Below are 24,636 nucleotides of genomic sequence, written 5' to 3' on the forward strand. Positions count from 1 at the left end.
TACCTGATGCCACAGTCCAGCTGTTAACTTACAAATGCAGTCCCCCAGAAACCACCTGGCTTCAAGCTGGGCACCTGTTTTCTTCTTTGGGCACACTCAGCCGACTGTTGCCTCTCCAGACCCACTGGGCAGAGCCTGCATTCCCCAAAGCCCACGGGCCTCCTGGGGTCCAGGACCAGACATTCACGGTGCAGGCCCACAGATAAGGGTGCTCCCTTCAGAAGGACGGGCGGGAGGAACCTCCTTTTCTCCAACCCTCCTCCCACCTCTCAGAAGGACACAAATTGCCATCCTTGATCAACAGCCAGGTGTCAGGAAGAAACACACAGAAAGATCTAGAGTCTTCCTTCCCTGCCTTTCCGTCCACCGCTCACCCCCAATACAAGGCTGGGGGTCCAGGACAGACTTCCCATCATCATGGCAACTGCCCCGGGCTTGCCTGGCGGGGCGGCTCCTGGGTCCCCTTCCTTTTGTACTCCTGTTCCCACGGTGGGATAAGCAGGAAGGTAGAGCTTCCACTCGGAGGACAAAAAGGCAGGGGGCCCAGGGTCTGCCCCAAGTGAGCTCTGGGACTGCAAACGTGTCAATGCAGCACCTGAGATAGCGTCGTCACGATAAAATCACGTCACAGCACTGCTGTAGGGCAAGAGGAGGCAAGGGCTAAGTGTGTCCTAAGCATGCAGCAAGGAGAAGCTTCCCGAACAGAGAGGAACAGAGGCAGAGAGGATGGAGGGAAGGCGGCACCAATTCCAAACCCTGCTGTCCAAGGGCGATGGGATGACACATGATACTGCTTCCCGAAAACAAGGGTTTCCCACGTCATCAGGAAAAAGGCTCTCTCTCTCTCACCTTCTTTTTTTTTTTTTTAAACCACAGCCTTCCCCTCAGTGGGTTTCATATCTGGGACTCTTAACCAGGGCAAATCCTAGCAAACCTCTCCGGGAGGCTGTGTTGGTGCCAGGACCCCTCACCCTGATAAATTCACACTGGGGCCTGCGAGAAACAGAACGTCCCCCCGCAAATAAGAGGCGAGGCTTCCTGTTAAGACAATTTGCTTAGCCTGCGTTCTTTCGGCCAGGGTTTGGGAGAGCCGGTCAGAGACTCAAACCGTTTACCAAAGGACACCATCCAAGAACACCTGGGGAGCTTATGGAGCAAACGCTGTATTTAATAAGTTATAAGATACAATTTACAGTTGGCATTTGGTTCCAGTTTTGCTTCCACATCCCGGTTTACGAAGCCTGTGGTCCTTTCACATCAGGCTTCGGGCCACTCCAGTTCCTAACAGGTGGGCTTTGCCAACACTCACCCTCAGCTGCTACTCCTCGGGGAGGGTCACCCACCTCACCCTGTCCCATCCATGGACACACTCGAGATGACAGTGGCCACCTCCTCAGGACGAAACAGCAAATCTGAAAGGGCTGCCGGCCCAGACCACACTACACGTCTGGGCCCTGCAGCCAGGCACTCCCCGAGTGCTTTCACTTTATTCCAAAGCAGGTCTACAAGAAGGCACGCAAAACGCCTTATACCCCCATTTTCGGAATTTTGCACCTGCTTATTATTGCTTTCCAAAGAGCCTCGGGTGACATGTGGTCAGGGCCAAATACGCTTTCATTATTTCTGCAAATGGTAAAGGACCACCAATGAGCTGCCGTCCTTCCCTCCCCTGTCATTCCCTGACTTTCAGGCCAAAGGTTGGCAGGAGTTTCCTTCTCTAATTATCTTCCAGAAAAAGTTCACGCTGGGGCTGCCTGGGGGTGAGTGTGGAGTGTTATGTCACGTGACAGGCCTCTGCTAACACTTGGACCCACCTGCGGTGTCTCCGGACATGCTGGCAAGACTCATCAAACGGACAAATGGCTGGAGCATGTGTTAAGAACAAGGGCTATAGTGTTGGTTAAAAAAAAAGGGGGATCTTTGGCAAGTGGTGGGGCTGCTTGCCACTGCAGAATTTCCTCAGACCCAGTGACTGAAACGGACTTTGGAAACAAAAGCAAAGACATGGCTGTCAAGATGGTCACACGCAATGACTCTGCAGGGAAATAAGTAGCAGGATGCGGGGAGAGGCACCAAGAAGCCATTTTGGCCAGTCTGTCACCACGGACACTCTGCCCTTTGAGAGATGGGGGCAGGATGGCAGTCGTGTTAAAACTGGTGTCACCCAATGGCCTTTTCCTACGTGACAGGGTCATCGTCTTTTCTAAACGACAACGTAAACTAGGCATCCCCATCTTCCCTGCCCTTCCTCCCAGTCTTGTTTTGCAAACTGACTAGCCAATTTCATTTCTTAAAAATATCAGCCTTGTCTGTGCTTGTTCTGTCTGCAGGGGGTGATCTGTGCCAAAAGAGGTCCAATTTGCTGAGCCTATTGAACAAATTTGCAACTCCTGAGTCCCCAACATGTCCCTAAAGAGTCAAGTTTAGGACTTCTCTCTGAATGTACTTAAAAAAAACATGGCAATGTTTTTGGGATGGGGTTTCAGACCCACAAACGGGCTGGAGGACTTTGTATAAAACGAGTTACACACAAGCAACAAAAGCAACCACCAGAACGCCTCCCAGGACTTGATGAGAACTGTTTTAAGGCACCGTGACATGGAAGGGGCTGCCAGGGATGTGCTCCTCTCCCCACTTCACGGCCAGAACGTAATCCCCCTTCTCCTTGACGATGTATGTCACGCTGTATTGTTGGCTGCCCACATGCTTCATGGAGACTTCTTCACAGGGGGTGGTGGGCCCGTGGACCCCAATCAGCAGCATGTTGGAACCTGGGGGGCAGAGGAAGGTGGTTACTCCATGAAGATGCATCTCAGAAGGCAGATGAAGAGGGGGGGACATGGGAGCCAAAGCAAGCAGGACTCTTATGGGTTCAAATCTCTGCCCTGCCACTTCCTAGGTGGGTGACCTTCGATATGGAACTTCACCTCTCTCTGCCTTAGCTTCCCCATCTGTAAACAGGGGATGACACTAGCACCTACCTCATGGGCTTCTTGTGAGGTTTAGAGGAGTTATTGTATGTGAAGCCCTTAGCACATAGTAAAGGCTATGTAAGTGTTGGCTACTCTGATCTCATTTATTCTCGTGAGAACCTTCAGGGAGGTCCTATGACTATTCCCATTTTATTTTATTTTTTAATTAACTAATTTATTTTTTTAAAAGGCACAGGGTTTAAGGGGAGGGCAGGGGTGGGGCAGTGGAGGTATTGGGCATCCCATTTTTATTTATTTATTTATTTATTCATTCATTCATTCATTTATTTATTTATTTATGGCTGTGTTGGGTCTTCGTTTCTGTGCGCGGGCTTTCTCCAGCTGTGGCAAGTGGGGGCCACTCTTCATCGCGGTGCGCGGGCCTCTCACTATCGTGGCCTCTCTCGTTGCGGAGCACAGGCTCCAGACGCGCAGGCTCAGTAATTGTGGCTCACGGGCCTAGTCGCTCTGTGGTATGTGGGATCTTCCCAGACCAGGGCTCGAACCCGTGTCCCTTGCATTGGCAGGCAGATTCTCAACCACTGCGCCACCAGGGAAGCCCTGACTATTCCCATTTTAGAGCAGAGGAAACTGAGTTTTAGAAAGAGATTTAGTAACTTTCCCATGGTCACATGGCTAATAAGCTTTGGAAATTAAGGAAGGAAGGAAGAAAGGGAGGGAGGGAGAGAGGAAGGGAGAAATAAGTAAGTGGTGAAGCCAGGTTTCCAGCCCAGATGTGCTAGATGCCGGAACCCAGGCAACTAACATTGACATCCAAATAAATACCCAAGTTCAAATTGCAATTACAGCAATTAGTGACAGAGAAGAGGCCAAGTTACTGATACAATGCAATGAGGATAATGTGACCTTTCCTATGTACCTTGAGGTCATTTGAAAAAAATCAAGAGGCAAATCATTTAAAAATATTAAGTGCAGAACAGGGCAATGAACACGGTTACTTGCAAATGTCTGGGTTACATGGGTGGGTGGGCACTGCAGACCAGAGCAGGAAAGACCAAAGTACACAGAACAGAGGGTGTCACCCCATGCCCTCCATTCCCCGAGCAGGGCCAGGCTGCCTACCGGCTTTGCTGCAGTCCACCAGGAAGGAGCTCTTCTGGCCCACAAATGCCTTCGAGAGCCCCGCCCCCTTGGAGGTCACCTTGCTGGCATCCGAGGATGCCTTGGGGATGGCGCTATAGCAGGTCTCCGTGGAGGACCTGGTCACTGACTCCACCAGGATGGATGAGGTCTCATTGGCCGAGCCAGGGCTGACCAGACGCTGGCCTAGAACATGGAAGGGAGAGAAGCAGGCATGACTGGCCAGACAAGGCAAGTACCCCATGCAGAAGCCCCAGGAAAGCCCCAGCTCCCCAGCACCTGGATCCAAAAGCCACCTCACCCCTACCTCACAGTCCCCAACACCTGGTTCTAAATGCCACAACTTTTCCATCTCACCCCCCATAATGTCTTCTATGGGGTTCTGGGGTCCTGCCCCACACAACTAAGATCTGGCTTTCTGGGTATATGGGAGAGTCTGGCCTTGGCTGACTTGACCTGGAAGTCCTTCCAGGTCATAAGCATGTGCCTCCAGGAATATAACCACGTGCCACCCTATGGAATGGATATCTTTCCATTTATATAAAATACTCTATGTATAAGCAGTGTAAACATGTGGGAGGACATTGACAAAATACAAAATGATTCTCTCTGCATATTTTTTTTTTTGGGGTGGTGCGGCGGAGCTTGTGGGATCCTAGGTCCTTAACCAGGGACTGAAATTGCGCCCTCGGCTGTGAAAGCGCTGAGTCCTAACCACTGGACTGCCAAGGATTTCCCCTCTCAGCATATTAGAAGATGATTTTTCTATCTGAATTTTTAATTTACTTAATTTTAATTAACTTTTCTGCAATGAACCTATGCTACTTATATGACAGTGAACCAAGCAGAAAGAGACACGTGGAAGGAATTCACCACAATATTTATGGTGGTTACCTTGGGTGGTGGGCTGTAAAGTGGTTTTTACTGTTTGGTATTTTTTCCAGTGTTCTGAAGGAGGCACATTTTTATAAATTTAATAAAAACTTTTGATTATTTTAAAAGTGAAGGTTAGAAATGAGGGGATTTTTCAGGCCCTGACCTAAACAAATACGTAAGATCTCAAATATGTAAACATTCCTTCTTTTCCGTTTGAGACAGAAAACCACCTAATGTGCTTTCTCAACTTCTACACCCCTACTCTGCCTGCTTATTTTGCAAGTTTTCGAACATGCAGTCACTCTGACATGTCCTACCATTTCTTTATATTCAAGATTCAAAGCAGATTCAACATATCTAAAATCATCCAGTCTCTACTATCGAATAGCTCTGCTGATAATCTGACAAGATCACCTCCACAGGGGGAAGAATAACTTTAAAGGTGTTTGTGGTTGTTACCTGTCACCTTGGCCTTGAACGGGCTGCCCACGATGTGGTTGGGCCCGCCATATTTGACGCCAATTAGGTAGCTTCCAGGAGCCATGGGGGTGTACATGACTTTGTACCCTTCGGGGGTTTCCTGGCAATCCATTTTAACCTTGGAAGGACCTTCAATGGTGACGGACAATGTCCCTGGCCCTGCTCGGGTGGTGTTGATGAAAAATTCAGACTGGATACCTGGGAGAAAGGAAGCAGGAATAAAGATCACGTGGAAGGCTTGGAGGGATGGGGAGGGTGTGTTCTGGGGAGCGTTCTGGGGGCCCTGAAGCAGTGGTGGGGCACACGGAGGTTCCCTCTCAGAGGGGTCACCTTGGTGGCACGGGAACCCACCAGTACTAGCTCTGAGCTGCTGGCACCGAGAACCTCAGGCCCTGGGGGATGGTAACCCCTTTCCAAGGCCCAGGCAGGAGTGTGGCCAACATTCTGTCCACAAGCACGCACCGCCTTGTTTTCTCCTCTGGGCACGAGCCGTGGCTGAGGGTGAGAAGCCTGAGTCGTCACTGAGAGCCTGAAATGCTGCTTCCACCACCAAGGGCCAGCTCTGCCCCCAAGGGTGGGGGAAGCGTGGGCCCCTCTGACCTTTCCTTTCTCCTCTGGTTGGACTTGGAGAAGCCCAGGCAGCCCAGCGCTGCCTCCTTCCTCCTCAGGCTCCTTGCCCCAGGCACCACGCTGAAGACCGGGGTAGCCGCTAGCATCTGCCAGCCCTGCCACTTTGCCTTGAATACCAGAAACAAGAACAGGACCAGAACGGCGGCTCCTGCTAATGCCACTGGCACCACTCTGGCTCCAGGTCCTGTGACCATCATTTTACATGCCCAGTGATTCATCTTTAACAAACAACACTGAGGCTCAGGGAGGTTCAACCACATGCCAATCAGAGCTACAGGAGAAAGGCGCAGAGCTGGTACTGAAGCAAGACTGAGGGGGTTCAGAGCCCAGGCCCGTCTCCTGGCCTCTGGATGGGCAGCGGGGCTGCCTCAGATGCCCTAACTGCAGCTCCAGGACATCCTACTTCTTGACTGCCTGGTCCATGAGGAACTCCTGCACAGACATCCTCCCTCGTGATAGAAGGAAAGCTGGGCCAAAAGACAGTGCCAACCAATGACCACTGTGGCGTTCCTGCCTGAGCCCAAGGCCCTGAAAAAGGCCCCACTCCCCCAGGCCCCTTTCCAGTTCACAAGGGTAAGAGGAGGTCAGTCACCAGCTGCACACCTGCTACAGTGCCCTCTACGGGGCATCCCCGGCATAGCATTCTGCGGAGCTGGGCTTCTTCTAGAGCCCTGGACGCCGCCCCAGCTGGGAACTATTTTGGTTTAATTATAGCTCTGAGGCCGGAGAAAGAATTACTGTTCTGGTTATCAATAAGACAAAGGAGCTGCTATCATGCAACCCAGAATACAACCCAGCTGTTTCTGGAAAAGCTCCCGAGGCTCCCGTCCCAGCACCACCCCCTCACCCTGCCTCCACAACTGTCTCAACCTCATCTCTATACTGTGCAGCCCAGGAGCCCTTCACTCAGCCGAAGCAAGGCCGCGTGGGGGGAAAGGGAGGGGGTATTCAAACAAGGGACAGCGTTTCCAGGAAGCAGCTGCAAGTGACAGCAAGGAAAGATACTTTTAAAGTGAAGATGAAAAGACCTGGCTGCAGTGGAAAGGACAGGATTGCTCCATTCCTAAGAAACATCAGTGCATCCTGATTGTGAGGGTCCAGAAAGGAAGGTGAGGTGGGAAAAGAGAAATAAGGAATTACAGGGCAAGAGCAACCTATCAGGTGGGCTCCTTTATTATTCCCATTTTACAGGAACAAAGTGGAGGCTCAGTGAGGTCAAATAACTCACCCTAAGACACACAGCTGGGGAATGGCTGAACTGGGGTTTAAACATAAGGTCTGTCTAACCTGGAGCTAATGCACTCGCCTGAGAGCAGATGGGAGAAAGAAAATCCACATGCAGGAGTCCCTCTCATCACCACCTCCAGCCAGAATCAGGACCCCAGACATCTCTGGGCATGGCGGTGTTCCCCTGTACCCCCGTGTATATACAGATGAGTTCCTGTGAGTTTAATGCATGTTTAACGCAGCCCTACTCCATCTTCAAGGTGGGTGAGGGGTAACGGGAGGGAAGGAGGCTCTCCCCTTACATCTCGTGCACACTGGGGGTCCTGGAGCATTTCATCAGGAAAATGGCTCTTCCAGCCAGAGAGTCTGGAACTCCCCGGTCTAACTCCTGACCTTCTCAGTCCCTCTGCAGCAGACAGTCCCACCCCAAATTGTCCACATTCTCCTGCTCTAAAACCTGCAGAATTGACCATTTAAAGCTTGAGCCAAGAGATACAGCCAGCCCACCCATAAAAACACAGGGAAGCTAGCTTTGTTCCGAAGGTCAGGATGCAGGCCCTCCAGCAGCCGGGCAGAGACACCTTTTCATTCCACACACACTGCAGCTGTGTAATCCTGGGATGGATATTTGGGAAAAGGCCTGGGAGCGGGAGGGCTAGAAAAACAAGACGCCTTCCCCTTGACAAGAGCAATATTTACACAGGATTTGAAACAGGCGTGTTCTGTACCTCTCCCTCCTGGCTGCAAGTCTCCCTGCAAGACCAGCTCCTTCCCTCAGCAGCATCCAGTGCTGGCAAAGCACAGCCTGAAACCTGAGCTTCTAAGAAGGCTTGCAAACAGCCAACAGGAAGCATGAGAGGCCCTGGGCACAGTAGGTGTGACCCAGCAGGGGGATGGGTGGCTGCTGGCAGCACAGGAGACCTCAGTGGCTGCTGCGGGGCCTGGACCAGGGCCTGCTGGGGCTCCAAGTGCCAGGAGGGCCCCACATGGGCTTCAAGGGTGGATGGCTTGTCAGGGGTCAAATGCCTGCACTACTGCCTGGGAACCTTCCACGGCAGCTGGGAAGATAGGTGTCCTTGTGTAGGACACCCCACAAAGCAGGCCAGGGGTGTAGCCACTGCCTTGGGGCGAGCCAGCCATTTAGGGAGGCAGCAAAACTCAGGGGTTAAGTGAGCAGGCCTTGAGGTTGTGAACCTGGACTGGTTCTGGCTCTGCCCTCTCCAAGCTAAGTAAGCTTGGGGAGTGACTCAACCTTTCTGAGTTCTCACTTTGCTCATCTGTAAAATGGACATTGCCTAGGATGAAACAATACAGTGCCTTTTACAAAGGGCAAGCTGCCGGCCCAGAGTTCAGTGTGGAGCCAGACAGGATGGGCCTGGGGAGATGAGAAGTACTCATGCAGACCCTGTGGGAGGTTTTGCTGAGGCCACTGCTTTGGCCAGAGTCGCAGGGTGGCACACCAGCCGCTCAGTCACTCCTGCACCTGGGCAGGGCCCCTCGTCCCCTTACGACACTCACTCCACAGGGCTGGATGCCAGGAAACCACGGCCACTCATCCCCTTGCCTGTGGGTCTGCTCTGTCCCAGTCACCATGTGGGGTAGGGGGGAGACTAACAGCAAAATGTGCACACACAAGGAACTCAAGAATCCTTCCTAAGAGGCCCCAAAGTAACACTCAGATGCAAACCGCGTCCCAGTGAGTCCACGCTTGCAATGAAGCGTAAGTGGACAAGCTCCCCACCCTGGCACCTTCCATGATAGTGACACACTGGACACCCCTGATGCCCACCTCTACATTCACGGTATGGACACTAACTACAGCCATTACAAGGCAGGTAGATCTATCTGTAGGTTTTGATATGGAAAGTTCCTTAAGGTGTCAAGTGACAAAAGTAAGTTGTACTGAAATACAAATAGCACTAAGACTATTTCTATAAAATAAAAGTAAAACTCCATATCTACCTTTTGAACAAACCGACTAGCTAAGCAACCAAGTGACCAAGAATGAAGACCAACAAAGAGACAATTGGAAGGTCCTCCCCTGATCTGTTAACCCGGAGGGAGGGAAGGAGGGAAGAGAAGCAAGATGGAACTTTACATACTTCCTCACTGCCAGTATTTTTCACAATCAAACGTGTTCCATCTGTGGCAAAGACTAAAAAAAGAATTTGACTGTTTTAGTCTTTTCTCCTCCCCCGTTAGGATTAGAATAAAAAGGAGCCAGGCTGTGACAGGTCTTACTGCCGACTGAACGTGTTTCTAGGAGGCCAGGGTCCACTAAAGGAGCCGGTGGGTAGGGGACCTCCCCAGAGGCCCGTTACATGCATCATGAACTCTGTGCAGGCAAAGGAACCCTCAAAACAAAGGATGCTGTGTTGTATTCCCTATCAGTGTCCCGGTCCTAAAAGAATCTGGCAAAGGAAGACAGCTGCAGCACAACAAACAGTAATGAGCTGTGAGAACGCAGCCATCAAGCCCTCACTCTGGATTTACCGCAGGTCAAGTGAGAGCCTCCCAAGGGTGCATTATTGAAGTTTCCCTGGGGAGAGAGGATGGCAGGCTTCCCGGGGGCTTGAAGAGTTCCATCTGCTCTTCCCGGGGGATAACTCCGTTAAAGACAAGAGGCAGAGGCAGTGTGTTACCTGTGGTGCCCCCCTCGAGCCCTGAGCCATAGGCGGACACCAGGGCAGGGTTCCCCGCTTGTCCGGGTTCCCCGACTCGTACTTTGAAGGGACTTCCAACCACGTGGCTCCCGTTGAACTTGACGTCGATCGTGTGGACACCATTCTCATGGGGGATGAAGCGAACAGCATACTTATCTGGGAGAGTGAGCAAAGGCACAGGGTAAAAGTGGGCCCGTGGACCCGACCAAGGTGGGTGGGGACAAAGGACAGGAGCCCAACCTGAGAGGGCCGATCTTACATCACTAATAAGAAATGGCCCTACTGCAAGCCTGGCACCCAATATGTTGGTGATCAAAACCAGATGGGCCTGTTTGTCTGTACCTAGACAGCCCTTTGGGAAGTGCATCCAAATCTCAAATTCTGTGTTTAATCCTCTGTGGCTTTGGCCTCAGAAAAACACTTCCTTTATGAAAAGCTCACTTCTGGCGCAGTTTCTCTGCTTGGCCAGGGGAAAAATTGGTTACAACTGAGACTAATGTTCCTTAATTAAGCTCCAAGCTAGCAACTGCCCCACAGGGCAATGGCCAGGTTTCTCACTGTGTGTTTGGCTCACAGCATGTGGTCAGATGATCTATAAACTGAAATGGGCACCTAGAATATCCTTCCACCATGCACCACTTGACCACCCCTTCCTCCTTGAAGTGCTCCCAGCTGGGACACAGAGTCTGTTCTCCTCCAGTCAGTCTCTCAGCCTCTCCCTGGCTCCTTGTACCCCCCATCCCCTTCAGAACTTTTGTTGCTCAAAGCTCCACCCAAATCCTCTTCTCTTCTCCTCTGGACTCTCTCCATAGGGAGCTGCCACCCATATCCTTCGACACTGCATGTCCCCCATCAGTCCCCAGCTGGTACCCACCCTTCCTCTCTGAAAGCCAATGTGCTACAGGGAAAACTGATCCCACCCCCATGTCCACGTATGGTCCTTGATTGGGTCAAATTAATGCGGGATAGCAGGGGGAGAAATCCCTCTTTTCCCAAGCCTAAGTCAATTAGCACATGGCATTTAGTCACTCAGGAACATGTGTGTTCAGTGAGATAGGAGGGGAGGTTTGCTGGAGACTTCTGCAAAAGAAGCATCTAAGACTTCTGGAGAAAGAATCTTGAGGAGAAAATGTCTCTCTTGATTGGTGTCGTGTGCTGCTGCAGCCACCTTACCACCAAGAGGAAGGCCACTTTCAGAATGAGGTCCACAAATCAGAAGAAAGAGCAGAGATCTTTGGGGCCTTGGAGAATATAGCTGAATGGCTGAATTAAATTGTTGCTGAAACCCACCTTAGATCTTGAACTTTCCACTTACGTGAATTAACAGACCCCCTTGTAATGGACCATGTGTGTAATGGACCCCCTTTATTATGTGAATTGGCTTGAGATGGGTGTTCTGTAATTTGTCACCAACGGCATCCTAACTGTGTCAGGCTGGTGGTCTCAGACACTGCTAGGGCTTCAAATACTGCCTGCGGCTGAGGACACCGTATCTCACTTGGTGGCTAAATCCCAATGCAGTAGAGATCTATTAAATGTTCCCACTTGGATATCTCAGGGACACTTAAAAACCTCTCAAGGGCTTCCCTGGTGGCGCAGTGGTTGAGAGTCCGCCTGCCGATGCAGGGGACACGGGTTCGTGCCCTGGTCCAGGAAGATCCCACATGCCGCGGAGCGGCTGGGCCCGTGAGCCATGGCCGCTGAGCCTGCACGTCTGGAGCCTGTGCTCCGCAACGGGAGAGGCTCTCGTACCGCAAAAAAAAAAAAAAAAAAAAAAAAAACTCTCAAAAAATAAAGTATTAAACTCTGTAAGGCAGTGCCCAGCCCTTGCTCACCCATGGCTGCTGTACTGAGCTTTGTAACTGCATCATCATCTTTCTACCCCATCACCAAGCTACATGTAACCTTTCGTTTTTTTTTTTTTTTTTTTTTTCCGGTATGCCGGCCTCTCACTGCTGTGGCCTCTCCCGTTGCGGAGCACAGGCTCCGGACGCGCAGGCTCAGCGGCCATGGCTCAAGGGTCTAGCCACTCTGAGGCATGTGGGATCTTCCCGGACCGGGGCACGAACCTGTGTCCCCTGCATCGGCAGGCGGACTCTCAACCACTGCACCACCAGGGAAGCCCCATGTAACCTTTCTGAATTCACTTTCATTCCCTATGGCCAATTGGTCACCAAATGTTATAGTTCTCTGACCTCAAGTCCTTCCTCTGCATTTCTAACACTGCTGATTAATGCTGTTTTCTCAAACGGACCACTCTGCGGGCATCGGCTTACCACCTTGCCTTTCAGATGTGTCAACACGTTCTCTATAATATGGTCAGACTTAAACCATTATCTGACCAGATATGGGTTTAAAGCCCACACATTTGTTCCTTCTGAGGCTCCCCACTGCCCTTTCTTTTTCCGCCCAGTGGGAGGAAGATGTCTAAATGCCAACCCAGGTCCCAGGTGTCTACCCTCACTGCATGCAGAGCAGGGTACATGGCAAATGCCCAATAAGGGCAGTGGTCACAGGGCTCTTCCTCATGTATCAGGGCCCATATTCAATGTTACCTCCTCAGAGAAGTCCTTCTGACCTTGTCAAAGCAGAAACCCTTTTCCTCTCCTGCTCTGACCATCTTTACCATTTGGTTCTCAATTCTGCTGTGCTGTTGGTGATCAGCTGGGGTCCTCACCCGTGTACTGCACCTTTCTGGCTCACACTCTTTAGGTCCTCACTAGACTCTGTGCTCCTCTCTGAAGGCAGGAATCATGACTTCCTAAGTCTCTGACAAGTCTTCCTGTCAAGTCTCTGACACTTAATAAATGTTCACTAGAAAAATGGTCTCGTTCAAGTTGACTGACATCACAGAATTCCATACACTAAGGCAGCGAGCAAGAAAATCTCATGCTATTAAGTCCTACTGCGGACCCAGATTCTCTCTTTCCATTTTTTTAGCCGCACGGCTAGCAGGATGTTAGTTCCCCAACCAGGGATTGAACCCGGGCACTCAGCAGTGAAAGTGCAGAGTCCCTGGACGGCCAGGGAATCCCCCAGATTCTCTTTTCTTAATTTACAGCAATCAACCTTTCCCTCAGAGTAAAGAGAGGTCAAAGTGTACTTATTCATTTCATAAGGTAAACAATAAAGATCTGTGATATTTTATTAAAATATGAGAGAACATCACAATGAATGTCATGTGAAAGAAATCTGAAAAACAACTGAAAATAAAGAAGTATTTGTGTTTTTTTTAAAAAAAAGCCTGCCCCTGGCAAATGTTTATACCCTAATTTATAAACAGTGTCTGGCAACAGCAAAGGGAATCCGAAGGCCTTGCAGAGGCTGATGACCCCTCCGTCAGGGTACATGTTTGCAGAAACATTCCTGGTGCGGGCACTGGTGCTTACCTGGCTCCAGCTCAGACACGTGGCATTCCTCCACGGCTCCAGAGGGGCTGTGCACCTTTGCATCAATCTTGCCTTTTGCCCCATTCAACCTTATAGCAAAGGAGGCTGGCTGGTTAACTTTTAATCCTGATTCCTGAGAATTTAATACATGAGATGCGTTACAGCCCTCGGCGTTCTTGCTCAACAGCACACACCGACCCAACCCAGGATTCCAGGGGGGGACAGTTCTCATGCAAATAGGCCTGGAATATGTTTTTCTATATAACACCTGCCAACAAAAGAGCAGGTGAGTAATTCCACATTTCTAGAGTTAAATATAAGAAAGCAGAGACACACATCTGCATGGTCTTGTATCTAAACCATCTTGATTCAGAGATGGTTCCTAGGTTTGGAGACTTAAGACATCCTGGCCAGCAGGATTACAGTTTCAGCATCCCAAACAAGAGCTGTACAGGCCAGAAAACCCAGTATCTTCCAGACTGCCCCCTCCCTCAAAGAAGAAAGAAAGAAAGAAAGAAAGAAAGAAAGAAAGAAAGAAAGAAAGAAAGAAAAAAAAGACTTCTTCTCCCCACCGCCTTTTTAGGAGGAGGCTGGCAGCTGATAAAACCCTGCACTCACTAACATGAACAAAGGCTTTGTATCTCAAGGGTGGAGATGGAGAGAACTTTTAATAAACTTGTAAAGGGCCACACATGATTTTTCTTTCATGCAGTACTGAACAGTGGTTAAAAACCAGCAGAACCTGGATTTACTGCCATTTCCTAGCTACATAACTAAACTGTTGAACCTGTTTTGAGTCTCAGTTTCCTCCTCTGTAAAAACAGGCATAATAACCAAATCTATCTCAGAGAGCTGCTGTGAGGATTAAACAAAGTTATGCATTCAAGGCACTCAGCACAGGGCCTGGTCCATACATAGGAAAGTTTTAAAATGTCAGCTTCTATTAACATGCATTTAGAAGTTGTCAGTCCCCCCCAAAAAGCCATGGGAAAAGTGTAGCTTTTGCTCTTGAGTAGATCAATTTCACTCTCCCTGCTTTGCCTTGGAAATTACATCCTCTGCTGGGAGAAGGGGATTAGAAGTTCAGATGCTTAAGATATTTTAAGATTGGCCAATCCTGAATAGCAAAATTTTATAAGCCAGCAGTTTTGATGTAAACATGGTTGGACAGCTACTCAGATGATCATTCTAAAGCAGCAGGCTCACACTTAATGTGCAACCGAGGGTCTTGTTGAAATGCAGATTCTGATTCAGTGGGTCTGAGACGGAGCCTGGGACTCCATGTTTCTAAGAAGTTCCCAGGGGATGCTGAGGCTGCTGGTCTAAGGATCACATCTTAGCAGCAAGGCGCTATAAGCAGTGCTGCCTCGTTCAGTAGTCACTAGCGACATGTGGTTATATACAGTTAAACTTAAATCAATTAAAATTAAAAACTCAGTTCCGGACTTCCCTGGTGGTCCAGTGGTTAAGAATCCGTCTGCCAATGCAGGGGACATGGGTTCGAGCCCTGGTCCGGGAAGATCCCACATGCTGCGGAGCAACTAAGCCCGTGAGCCACAACTACTGAAGCCCATGTGCCACAATTAACTGAAGCCCAAGCGCCTAGAGCCCGTGTTCTGCGACAAGAGAAGCCACTGCAATGAGAAGCCCGTGCACCACAATGAAGAGTAGCCCCCCACTCGTGGCAACTAGTGCAGCAACGAAGACACAACACAGCCATAAATTAAAAAAAAAAACAAAAAACCTCAGTCCCTCAGTTACACTAGCCACATTTCAAGTGCTCAAGAGCCACATGTGGCTCATGGCTACCATACTGCACATTGGAGATGTGGGACATTCCCACTGTTGCAGAACATTCTACTAGACTGAGCTGCCCTAGAGGTTACAGATGACGGAGGACTGAACACAAAATTAAGGCGTCTCTGATCACCAGACCACCCCCATGCCACACCCTCCCCTTCAGAATGCCAGCCGACTCCAATTTTCTAAAAAGTCTCAAAAGCAAGACAAAACAATACATGCCTCTCTTTCCTAACCAGCAACAGATGTTGCCGTGCAGCCTGCCAGTAAATCTCCAGTAAATAATTTACATATCACTTGGCATCAAGTGACATGGGGAGAACAGGGGACAAAGTTGACACACTGGTCCCTCCTGCTGTAGCAGCTGGTTACAAAAGCCTGATGGACATACCAGCCTGATGCATATTTGTTTAAATATTTTATGACCAAACTGTTATAAGAGGACTCTATGGAAGTTTCTTGGAGCCGATTTCTCCACATCAGCTCCTTTTGGATAGAAGTGTTTACGTTACCTGAATTCACTTGCCACTAAATCCTCAAGAGGGAGATAAACGCCTCACAAGATCCAAAAGAAATCTTCCAGATGCGTGAAGGCAGCTCTTTGCCCTCAACAAATGCCAGCTTTATCTCCCTCCGTAGGTTTTAGTTAAGTTGGCCACAGAAGGAACTTCTGTTAAGAAGCCTTTAAAAGAAACACAAGAAAAACATCTGCACCACAGTGACCAGTCAGTATCCTTGGTACTCTCCAGATGAGGCCGCTTCAATCTGTAGACCATGACCCTGGTCTGGGTTCTGTTTGGGTTCCCTAATGTTTGAGACAACCAGCAGTACCAGTCCCCCTCAGGGGAAAGTTAGACTCCCAAATGTAAACCAAGTACATGGAACCAATCTGAGATATGAGGTTGAGTTTTCATCAGTCCAATATTTTCAAGAACTGGGGGGAAGCTGAAGGCTATTTAGAAACCCCTCTACCCAGAAATCACATTCTGGGATTTTGGTGTTATTCCACAGCCAAACTGCTACACCTGATTCAGTGTCCTAAGACCAAAGGGCATCCCCAATAGTTCTTAGTTTGGCTGAAGGCTCTAATGCAACCCTGAATTAAGTGCCCTGTTTAAGCCAGGGTGAAAAGTTGCATTTCCTGCCATTCTAAGAGGTTGGCCTATGTAACCACCTGCCACAATGCCAGGGTTGGGATTAAGGTGGCGGCTGTTAAGAGCATGGTTCTGGAACCACCGAGCCCTCACTCTGCCTCATTCTAGCTGGTGCCCATAGCTGGATCCTCTGTGCATCTCAGTTTTTCTATCTTTAAGTGTGTGTGTGGGGGGGGTGTCAAGAAAAGCTACTCACCAGACTGTTGCAAGGATTTAGGGAAGTAACACTGATACAGTTCTTAACACAGTGCCTTGCACGCTTACTATAAATAAATCAGCATCATAAAATAAATCACAGTTGACTTCCTTGAGGAAAAGGAAGCCAATAATAGCAAGCTGAACATCACTTGGACTGTTAAGTTTTCTGTTTGTTTTGTTTTGAAAGCCCTCCTTATCCCTTAACCAATTACTAACAGCCCTTCTTTGTTTCTCTGGAGTGAATATTTAGAAAACAAACTCGTCTGCAAATGTTGAGGAGTTTTGCTGACTGTGGCTGCTTTCTGCTTGCCCCAACGGTCTGCTGTCCTAAATGTGACTCTGCCGCAGGAAAGCTCCCCTACGCCTGGCAGCATCCGTGGTCAAAATGTGCTGGGGCCCCTGGCACAGTCGGAGATTGAAGGGGCCTTGGGAGTCCAGGGCCTCACTGGCTGGGCTGTGGCCAAGGAGATGGATGTTTCCTTGTGTCTCACCTGAAGGCTCAGAACAGTGAGGCGGCGGGCATCGTCGGAGGGCGCAATCACCGGCACCAGGTAGGGACTTTCTGGGATGTGCTCATCATTGAACTTGATAGACACCTCGTAGTTACCTGTGGGGACAGGAAAAGACCCATCATGTCAGATTCTGGGAAGGCGGTTCCAGAGTGGCCTCTTGTTTCTCTAGCTAGGGCCAAAGTGCCTTCCGAGAGACCCTGGTCCACTCCATGGCTGTGGCTGATTGGGTCAGAGGGGGTCACCTGGCTCACACCAGGCCAAAGCGATTTTCTTAGTTGGAAGGGGTAGGGATTTTTTGGGTTTTTTTGAATCTTATATATTCTGTTTAATAATTTCAAAGAGCATTGAAGCACTGAAGTTTTTGTTCTGTGTTTTGCCAATGTATATGTGAATCCCCACACCAATCAGGCATCAACATCTGGTGTGTATTCCCAATTTCTCTCCAAAGGAGAGGCTTATGACTGAGCATTTTATTAAAAATTATATACTTAAGAATAAGAAGGGCTTCATGTAACTAGGATCCCATTACTGATCCTGAACTATGAAGTGTAAGACATAAACTTTGAGAACAGGGGTAGAAGCAGAGTGATAACTAGGAAAGAAAATCTAGTCAAGGAAGAAGGGCAGGGATTCTTAACCTGGGCCCCCAGGGTCCCTGCACAAAGGGTCTGTGTACAGTACTCAGGAGATCCATCAAACTCGAATGGGAAAAACGTACATCTTTATTTTTACTAACCTCTAACTGAAATCTAGCATTTCCTTCCTTTAGAAAAGTTGACAAGAAACCACAGCACATTAAGACTTGTGATTTTGTCAACAAAAACAATCACTTTCCAGCTTTATATATATCTTGACATACCATTTACACTCACTGCCACTTAGAAATTTAGTTAATAGACCATCACCAAATCGTATGACTTCACGTATTAATGAAAACATGTATATGTTGCTATGTTGCAAATTTGTTCCTTTAAAAAGATTTTGATAACAATATTTTATTAAAATTGATTTCTTTTATAATCTGAAGTATTTTATTTCATGTGTTTAAAAATATTTCCTGAGATGGTCCCCATGGGCCTCACCAGATGCCAAAAGGGTTCATGGCACACAAAAGGTTAAGAACCCCTGATCAAGGGAGCTCAGATGCTGAGGCCACTCTTCTGGGGCAGCCCCACCAGCCACTGGCCACGGGTGGGCAGAGAGAGGCTGCTCAGTGGGAAGAATGAAACAGTTGAACAAGAGAATAAAGCAGTGAGGCCAAGAGACAAGGAGAACAAGAATTCCTACCCCTTTGAGGCGTGGCTGGATATCCTGCAACTGGATTTCTAGGACGCATTCCCATGGGCCCATACAGATAAATTCCTCTTCTACTGGAGCTAGCCTGATGAGTTTCTGTTCCTTACAACCCAAGCATCCCCGAACAAGGAAAATGTCCTCCACTGGCCCCCGAGTACCTACCAGGCTCTTGGGCAATATAAGACACACCACATGATCCGTTTTTATGGTCATCAAACGTAATCTCGGCCTTACTGGGGCCCTCAACAGCAATGGAGAGGCCCCCAGCACCTGCCTCCCGGGTCCAGATGCTGAATTCAGCTGAGACAAAGAAACAACTGGTCAGTGACTGAGCCCGGTATAGGCCCCTCTTCTGGCTCAAACATGGGGTGCTGGGTTCTGTTTGTTGCCAGCCCTCTCCTCTTTCTCTAACCCCAAGCAGAACCCAAGCAAGGGCACTGCTGATGTTTGCTAAGCACCCTCCATGACTACACTAAGTTCATGGGTGATCAGACATCTTTGGAATACATGCAAACCAAGTCAGAACAAGATGAGAATGTTCAGTTTCATCCCCACAGACTTTCCCACTCAGCAACCACCACTGCAAGGGACCTTCACGATCAGTTTTATAGAATTCTAGCATGTTCCAAAGAACATTAGCCTGCAAGATGCTCTGGAAACATTTTTTTTTGTTCGTTTTGGTTTTTGGTTTTTTTTGCGGTACGCGGGCCTCTCGGTGTTGTGGCCTCTCCTGTTGTGGAGCACAGGCTCTGGACGCGCAGGCTCAGCAGCCATGGCTCACGGGCCCAGCTGCTCCGCAGCATGTGGGATCTTCCCGGACCGGGGCACAAACCCGTGTCCCCTGCATTGACAGGCAGACTCTCAACCAGTGCGCCACGATAGAAGCCCTGGAAACGGTTTTATGACCCTGATCCTCTCTTAGAGACTCACGACACACACCCATAAATTACAGGCTCCGAGAAGTCCCTCAGTAAGACACTTGTTTAGCTTTGGGTAAGCAATTCCCAAATGTCTTTAGCCACGGAAGCCTTGTTTTAAAGAATGCCCCTTCACACCATCCATCAGTAACACACAAAGTCTTCCTTTCAGAACAGGGTGAAGAGTGCAGGATGCTCACTCCGCCAGGCTGAACTCAATCTTCTCAAGTAAAAAGCCTGCCCAGAACACTCACCTGGGACTCCTGCTTCTCCTCGCTCCAGGCCAGGGCCTCCTGCCCGGACCTTCTGGGCGCCCCCCTCACCCAGAGGCCCCACAGTGAACTGGAAGGGGCTGCCGGTGACGTGCTGGCCACGGTACTTGACGCTGACGGTGTGAACCCCCATCTCCTGGGGCACAAACCGGACACAGTGCGAGTTCTTTCCCACAGGCACAATCTCTGCCTCGGTCACGTGGCCTGAGGGGCTGGTGACATGGGCCGACATGTCACTGCTGTCGATTTCTGAAAGGGGGCAGGGAGAAAAAGAGGAGGGTCAGGGCGAGGGCTGGAGGAGGAACAGGACATGCAGGGCAAGCAGCAGAAGGCAAAGCGAGTGTAGGCCAGGGGTGCGGGGTGCTCAGGCTTCCTCCCATCCAGGCTGGATGCCTGCCCTCCTGTCTCCCTCAAATCCCTGGGTGGTCATGGCCAGCATGGAGAGTGCAGGGCCCTTCCAGCCACCCAGTGCAGAGAATATTCTGGGGGCACTGACACGTCTTGCCTCGCCGAGCACTGTGACAGCCTTCCTGGCTGGAGCTGAGTTAATTCCACAGAGCAGTTTCAAACCAGAGCTTGAGCTGATAGTTACGGCATGTAAATAACAACAACAATGATGGCTCAGATGTTTCTAAGCAAATGTGACGTGGGGCCATCAGTCATGCTTACAGGGGCTCTTTTCCATAGGTAAGGACAGAAAACACAAGAGCCCTCATCCCTCATTGTCAAGAAGCCTTGGCATTTCTTTTAGGCAACAAGACAAAATGCATTTAGAGGAAAAGGTGAACCCAGGTTGGTCCCAGTGGCAAAGGGGAAACCATGCGTGAGCAAAGCTTTGAGCAAACCAAAAATAAGAGGCCACACTTCCAGAAACGTGACGCCTCGGGTCCCCAACACCAGGAAGCAGACGTGTCTGCTCCACCCAAGGTGCTCTGCCATGCCAGCGACCGTGCCTGCACTGACGAGGTGGAGACAGGCGCGCCGCATGCTGGGTGACCAAGTAACGCCATCACCTATAGCAGCACGAAACCGCACCCTCCAGCCCTACAGGATCTGGGCAGCAGCTCATGACTCTGAGCCCTGAGGACAGAGAAAGGAAGGAGGTTGAGGGGAGGGTCACCCCACATGGCCTGGGTCCGGAGGATATCTGGAGGCTGGAGGGCCATCCTCCCTTCTAATTGACAAGAGAGGGTGTTTTAGGTAACGATGGGAAAAGTCAGTTTCAGCCAGAGTCATCTAGTACCACTGAAAAGAGTAAGAAGGAGTCAAGAGCCAGACAAGACTTGAGGGAAAGGGTGACTGACCACATCACACAGAGATAAGAGACAAATAGGCAAAGGGAACAGGAGAGAGAATTCCCCAAATGAGAAATGTGAAGCAAACGAAAACAGTCCACTCGTCTAGTGACCAGAGAAATGCAACTGAAAACTAGATACCGTATCTTTCCATCAGATTGATAAAAGTGAGAACCAAAGACAGTGGCCAGTGCTGGTGGGGAAACAGAGAAACAGGCATCAACTCGTTTTCTGGAGGACAGGCTGCCAAGGCATAGCAGCACCTGAAGCGTACCGGCCCAGCAATCCCACTCCCGGGCATCCATCCGAAGTGATGACAGATGTCACAGAGCACTGATTAAGGGGGTCAAGGGATGGAAATGAGCATACGTGAAATGAGAAAACCCAAGGAGGACACGCACCTAGACGTGAATTGGAAGCTTATGCAGTCATGAAAAGGATGATGGGGAAGTATACTTTGGTGTGGAAACATGCCCACAATACAGTGAGTGAGAAGTGCACCAGAGGGACCTGAGACCGAGCCCGTGTGTCTAGGAGGCTGGAGGCATCCAGGCTCCAGCTCTGGGCCTGAAACGTGAACCACAATCTCCCTGGACGGTGGGATATGAGGTTAGACTTACTTCCCCTGTTTTTGAGCACCTGAACTTTTTATGATCACTATCAACATGGTGCGTTTTAAGTGATTCTTAGTCTGGACACTACAGTAATGAGGTTTTTACCAACGGTGTGTCTAGAAAGGAAGAACCCATCAGGTAATGCTGAGAAGGCAGAGCAAGAGATATACCACAAGTCAGGAAAGACGGGAGATGCAGTGTGGACCTTCCCCTGGAAGCTAGAAGCTCATCACAACATGAGCTTCATCTGAAGACAGTTTAGATGTTCTGTCTTCATAGAACCTGCAACTCCACAGCACATGCCAGAGGAGCCTCAAGCCTTCACTTACACAGTCACTCCTTAATAGAAAGAACCTGGGCCACATTTCAGACAGACGATGGCTGTGTTGGGCAAAGGGCTAGATGTGGTCCACCCACCCAGCCTTGCTTTGCAGGCCTCACTCCAATTTTAGGAATGAAAGATACAAACGGGAATTAGAAGGATGTCACTGGGCTGACACCTCCTGCCAGATATAAGCATCAGCAGGGCCAGTTCTCTCACTATTAGTCTAGTCGACAGACAGTAAATGAAAGTCTAAAAGCTTATCTATTTTTCCCTCATGTGGTACGATAAAGCTATTTTCATCTGGAAGAAGGAGAAGTAAATAGATTTACTTTTCTTGGATGAGTCTCTGTGAAAATAAGTATTAAAAATATTAATGAATAAGTTAAAAAAAAATAAAATTCAAAAAAAGTCCCCCACAGCAGACTTGGACAGTACATTCTGGGCCAAGCCCAGACTTGGTTTCCAGTGGTGCCCACTGCCCTGACCCACGAGCCCCTCGTGCTCACCTGGGATCTTCAGGTTCAGGTCACAGATGCTCCCAACAGTGGCCACAGATGGGGCTCGACTGGTACGGGTAATGCTCTCCTTGACTCTTCCTTCCCCGCTGATCTTCACGGTAAAGGGGCTCCCTGCAAAAACCGAGCAGGCCCTTGAGAGCAGCCCAGAGGCCACGCATGGCATTTACAGAAAACCCAAGCATGGGACAGGGAGAGCAGATGGGGCCACACGTACCAGGCACGTGCTCGTCAGCGAATTTGGTGGAGACGATGTAAACCCCAGGCACGGTGGGGAAGTAGGAGACCTTGCAAGTGCCGTCCTCCAGGTCCTCTGTCTGGATGTCCACTTTGCTGGGGCCTTCCACTGCCAAGGAGATGCCGCCATAACCTGCAACACAGTAGCCCGTGGCTGCTTTGACAGCAGCTCATCAGGAAGGGGGAGGCTGATGAATGCAGAAGGACCTCCACCCCTGGAAATGCTCCAGACAGCAGAAAGACAGTAACGGTGGCCCCTGTTGGACAGCGCTGGGCAGAGGAGTCAGTTAAACGCTCTGAGAAATTCTGGAGTGAAATACCCTGGCTGAAGGTGGCCTTGACCACACTCTCTTCTCAAGGGTATCCACTAATATCTCACTGACCACCTGTCTTGCAGAACCCGCTGTGGGGGGACACTTTGCCCACCTGCTTCCAGGAATGGCAAGTGCTGTCTGGGGTTTATTACCAGCTGCAGGCCTGAGAATCTGACATTTTTAACTGCTCCTAGCTGCCTTGGATGCCCAGCCAGGGAACCATTAAGACAGCAGATCTAAAGCTTTAATAACCTGAGGAATCAACAGAGAACATAAGCCCATCAGGACCACAAATTCTCCAGCTCCTTGCCTTGGGAAGGTGACTTTATCCAGAAGTCACCAATGCAAGCCCATCACTCAAAAAGGCAGAAGATGAAGACTCTGGGATATGGAGTAGCTTGGAGTGGCCCACCCTAATTTGGACCATCTCAAAGAGGAAACAGGAAGAAACTCCTCATTTCCATGAAAGCACTGCTCAGCTGAACATGACTTTGACCAGCTGGCCCAACATTCTTAGTTTGAGATGAGTCAAGGAGACCCTGGGGAGCTGAGACAATGGTGGGAATACTGATGATGAAACAGATCTGCGAGTTGTTGTGGCTCTGGGTTCAAATGCCAGAAGCAGATGGGGCTGCTAACCCTGCGAGCCTCAATTTTTTCATCTAGAAAACAAAGATAATACCTACTTTGCCACTGCTCTTGGGGCTTAAATGATAATCATGTAAAAGGGTCTATAGCTTGAAGGATGCTTACAAAGAAAAGAAAGTTGGCAGGATAAAAAGATGGAGTAATGCGAGCAATAAGAAGCCAGTTCCAAAGCTCTGGGCCTTTTCCCCTGGGACCACCGCCCACAGACCTGCATCCCTCGTGTCCACGATGAAGTCAGACATCTCGAAAGTCCGGCCTTCTGACAGGCCACGGCCGTAGACTTTGGCTCTGCGGGCATCCCCGATCTCGGACTGGACCACCATGATGGACACGGGGCTGTTGGCCACGTGGTTGCCGTTCTTCTTAATGCTGACCAGGTGTTCACCCACCTCCCGGGGGATGAAGGAGATGCCTGGACCAGAGCACAGATTGGGGGTTATGAGGTGGGAGGGAGGGGTGAAGGGGAGGAAGCAGGAGGGAGACACACTGGCAAGAACAGAAACAGGACTTCCTTCCTGACTTTCTGGCAACCCAGGGTGTCCAAGAGGGTTGTCAGCATCGGAAGGCAGAAATGCTTGGACTCTGACCACGCATGTGACCCAGCAGGTTTATCACATCACACTCCAAGGTGCCACCAATTTCCCAGGCAAGGACTGGGATCCCGGGCAAGGAGGGAACCCCACCTCCCACTCAAGACGTCCTGGCTCCTGCCGGGAGGGCAGTCCGGGCTCACCGATGTGATTGTTGGGCAGCCTCTTTAGGAGACAGGGCTCGTCACGGCCGGACGGGGCCTTGATGCTGGCCGTCAGGGTGCTGAGGTCAGTCTCACTGATGTCGAGCAGGAAGTCGGCGGCAGAGCCCAGCTTCACCTGAGAGCACCGTCTGCTATCGTCTGGGAAACAACAGCCCCAACACAGCTCCATTACACGTGGTCACCCTGGCTCTCCAGAGCTCTCACGCCACATGCCATTTATAGATGAACAGGCAAGAATTAATTACGCAAACTTAAGTGACAAAAACACGCCCCAGACAATGAGCAGACCTAACCAACAAAGAATGACTGCTACTTATGCCTGGTTACAGGGAAGACCTGAGTCCACACAGACCACATTTATAACCCACTGAGAGCATGATCTGAACACAGAGAACAGGGGTCAGAAGCAGGGCTTTGAGTCAGATAATCTCCACCTGAATCCCAGAA

The 24,636-nt window shown here is 49.9% G+C and overlaps 1 protein-coding gene across 4 annotated transcripts in view; it reads right to left on the reverse strand.

Moving 5' to 3' along the window:
• Nucleotides 1–1,147: 1,147 nt before the first annotated feature.
• FLNB (filamin B) overlaps nucleotides 1,148–24,636 on the reverse strand; it is a 139,854-nt gene continuing 116,365 nt past the window's right edge. For 3 of the 4 annotated variants that reach the window (XM_081245786.1, XM_081245785.1, XM_081245788.1), the window contains 12 exons: nucleotides 24,169–24,327; nucleotides 23,644–23,847; nucleotides 22,454–22,606; nucleotides 22,228–22,350; nucleotides 19,470–19,736; nucleotides 18,461–18,598; nucleotides 16,982–17,097; nucleotides 13,339–13,471; nucleotides 9,929–10,105; nucleotides 5,409–5,627; nucleotides 4,056–4,259; nucleotides 1,148–2,771 (listed from right to left, as the gene is read on the reverse strand). In XM_081245786.1, coding sequence (XP_081101912.1) covers nucleotides 2,584–2,771; nucleotides 4,056–4,259; nucleotides 5,409–5,627; nucleotides 9,929–10,105; nucleotides 13,339–13,471; nucleotides 16,982–17,097; nucleotides 18,461–18,598; nucleotides 19,470–19,736; nucleotides 22,228–22,350; nucleotides 22,454–22,606; nucleotides 23,644–23,847; nucleotides 24,169–24,327 — 2,081 coding nt within the window. In that variant the 3' untranslated portion in view covers nucleotides 1,148–2,583. Of the gene's footprint in view, nucleotides 2,772–4,055; nucleotides 4,260–5,408; nucleotides 5,628–9,928; nucleotides 10,106–13,338; nucleotides 13,472–16,981; nucleotides 17,098–18,460; nucleotides 18,599–19,469; nucleotides 19,737–19,756; nucleotides 20,568–22,227; nucleotides 22,351–22,453; nucleotides 22,607–23,643; nucleotides 23,848–24,168; nucleotides 24,328–24,636 lie in introns of those variants that run through there. The other variant, XM_081245787.1, reaches the window with a different exon arrangement.

Source organism: Mesoplodon bidens (genome assembly GCF_964165515.1).
Source record: "Mesoplodon bidens genome assembly, chromosome: 10".
NCBI classification, from domain to species: domain Eukaryota; kingdom Metazoa; phylum Chordata; class Mammalia; order Artiodactyla; family Ziphiidae; genus Mesoplodon; species Mesoplodon bidens.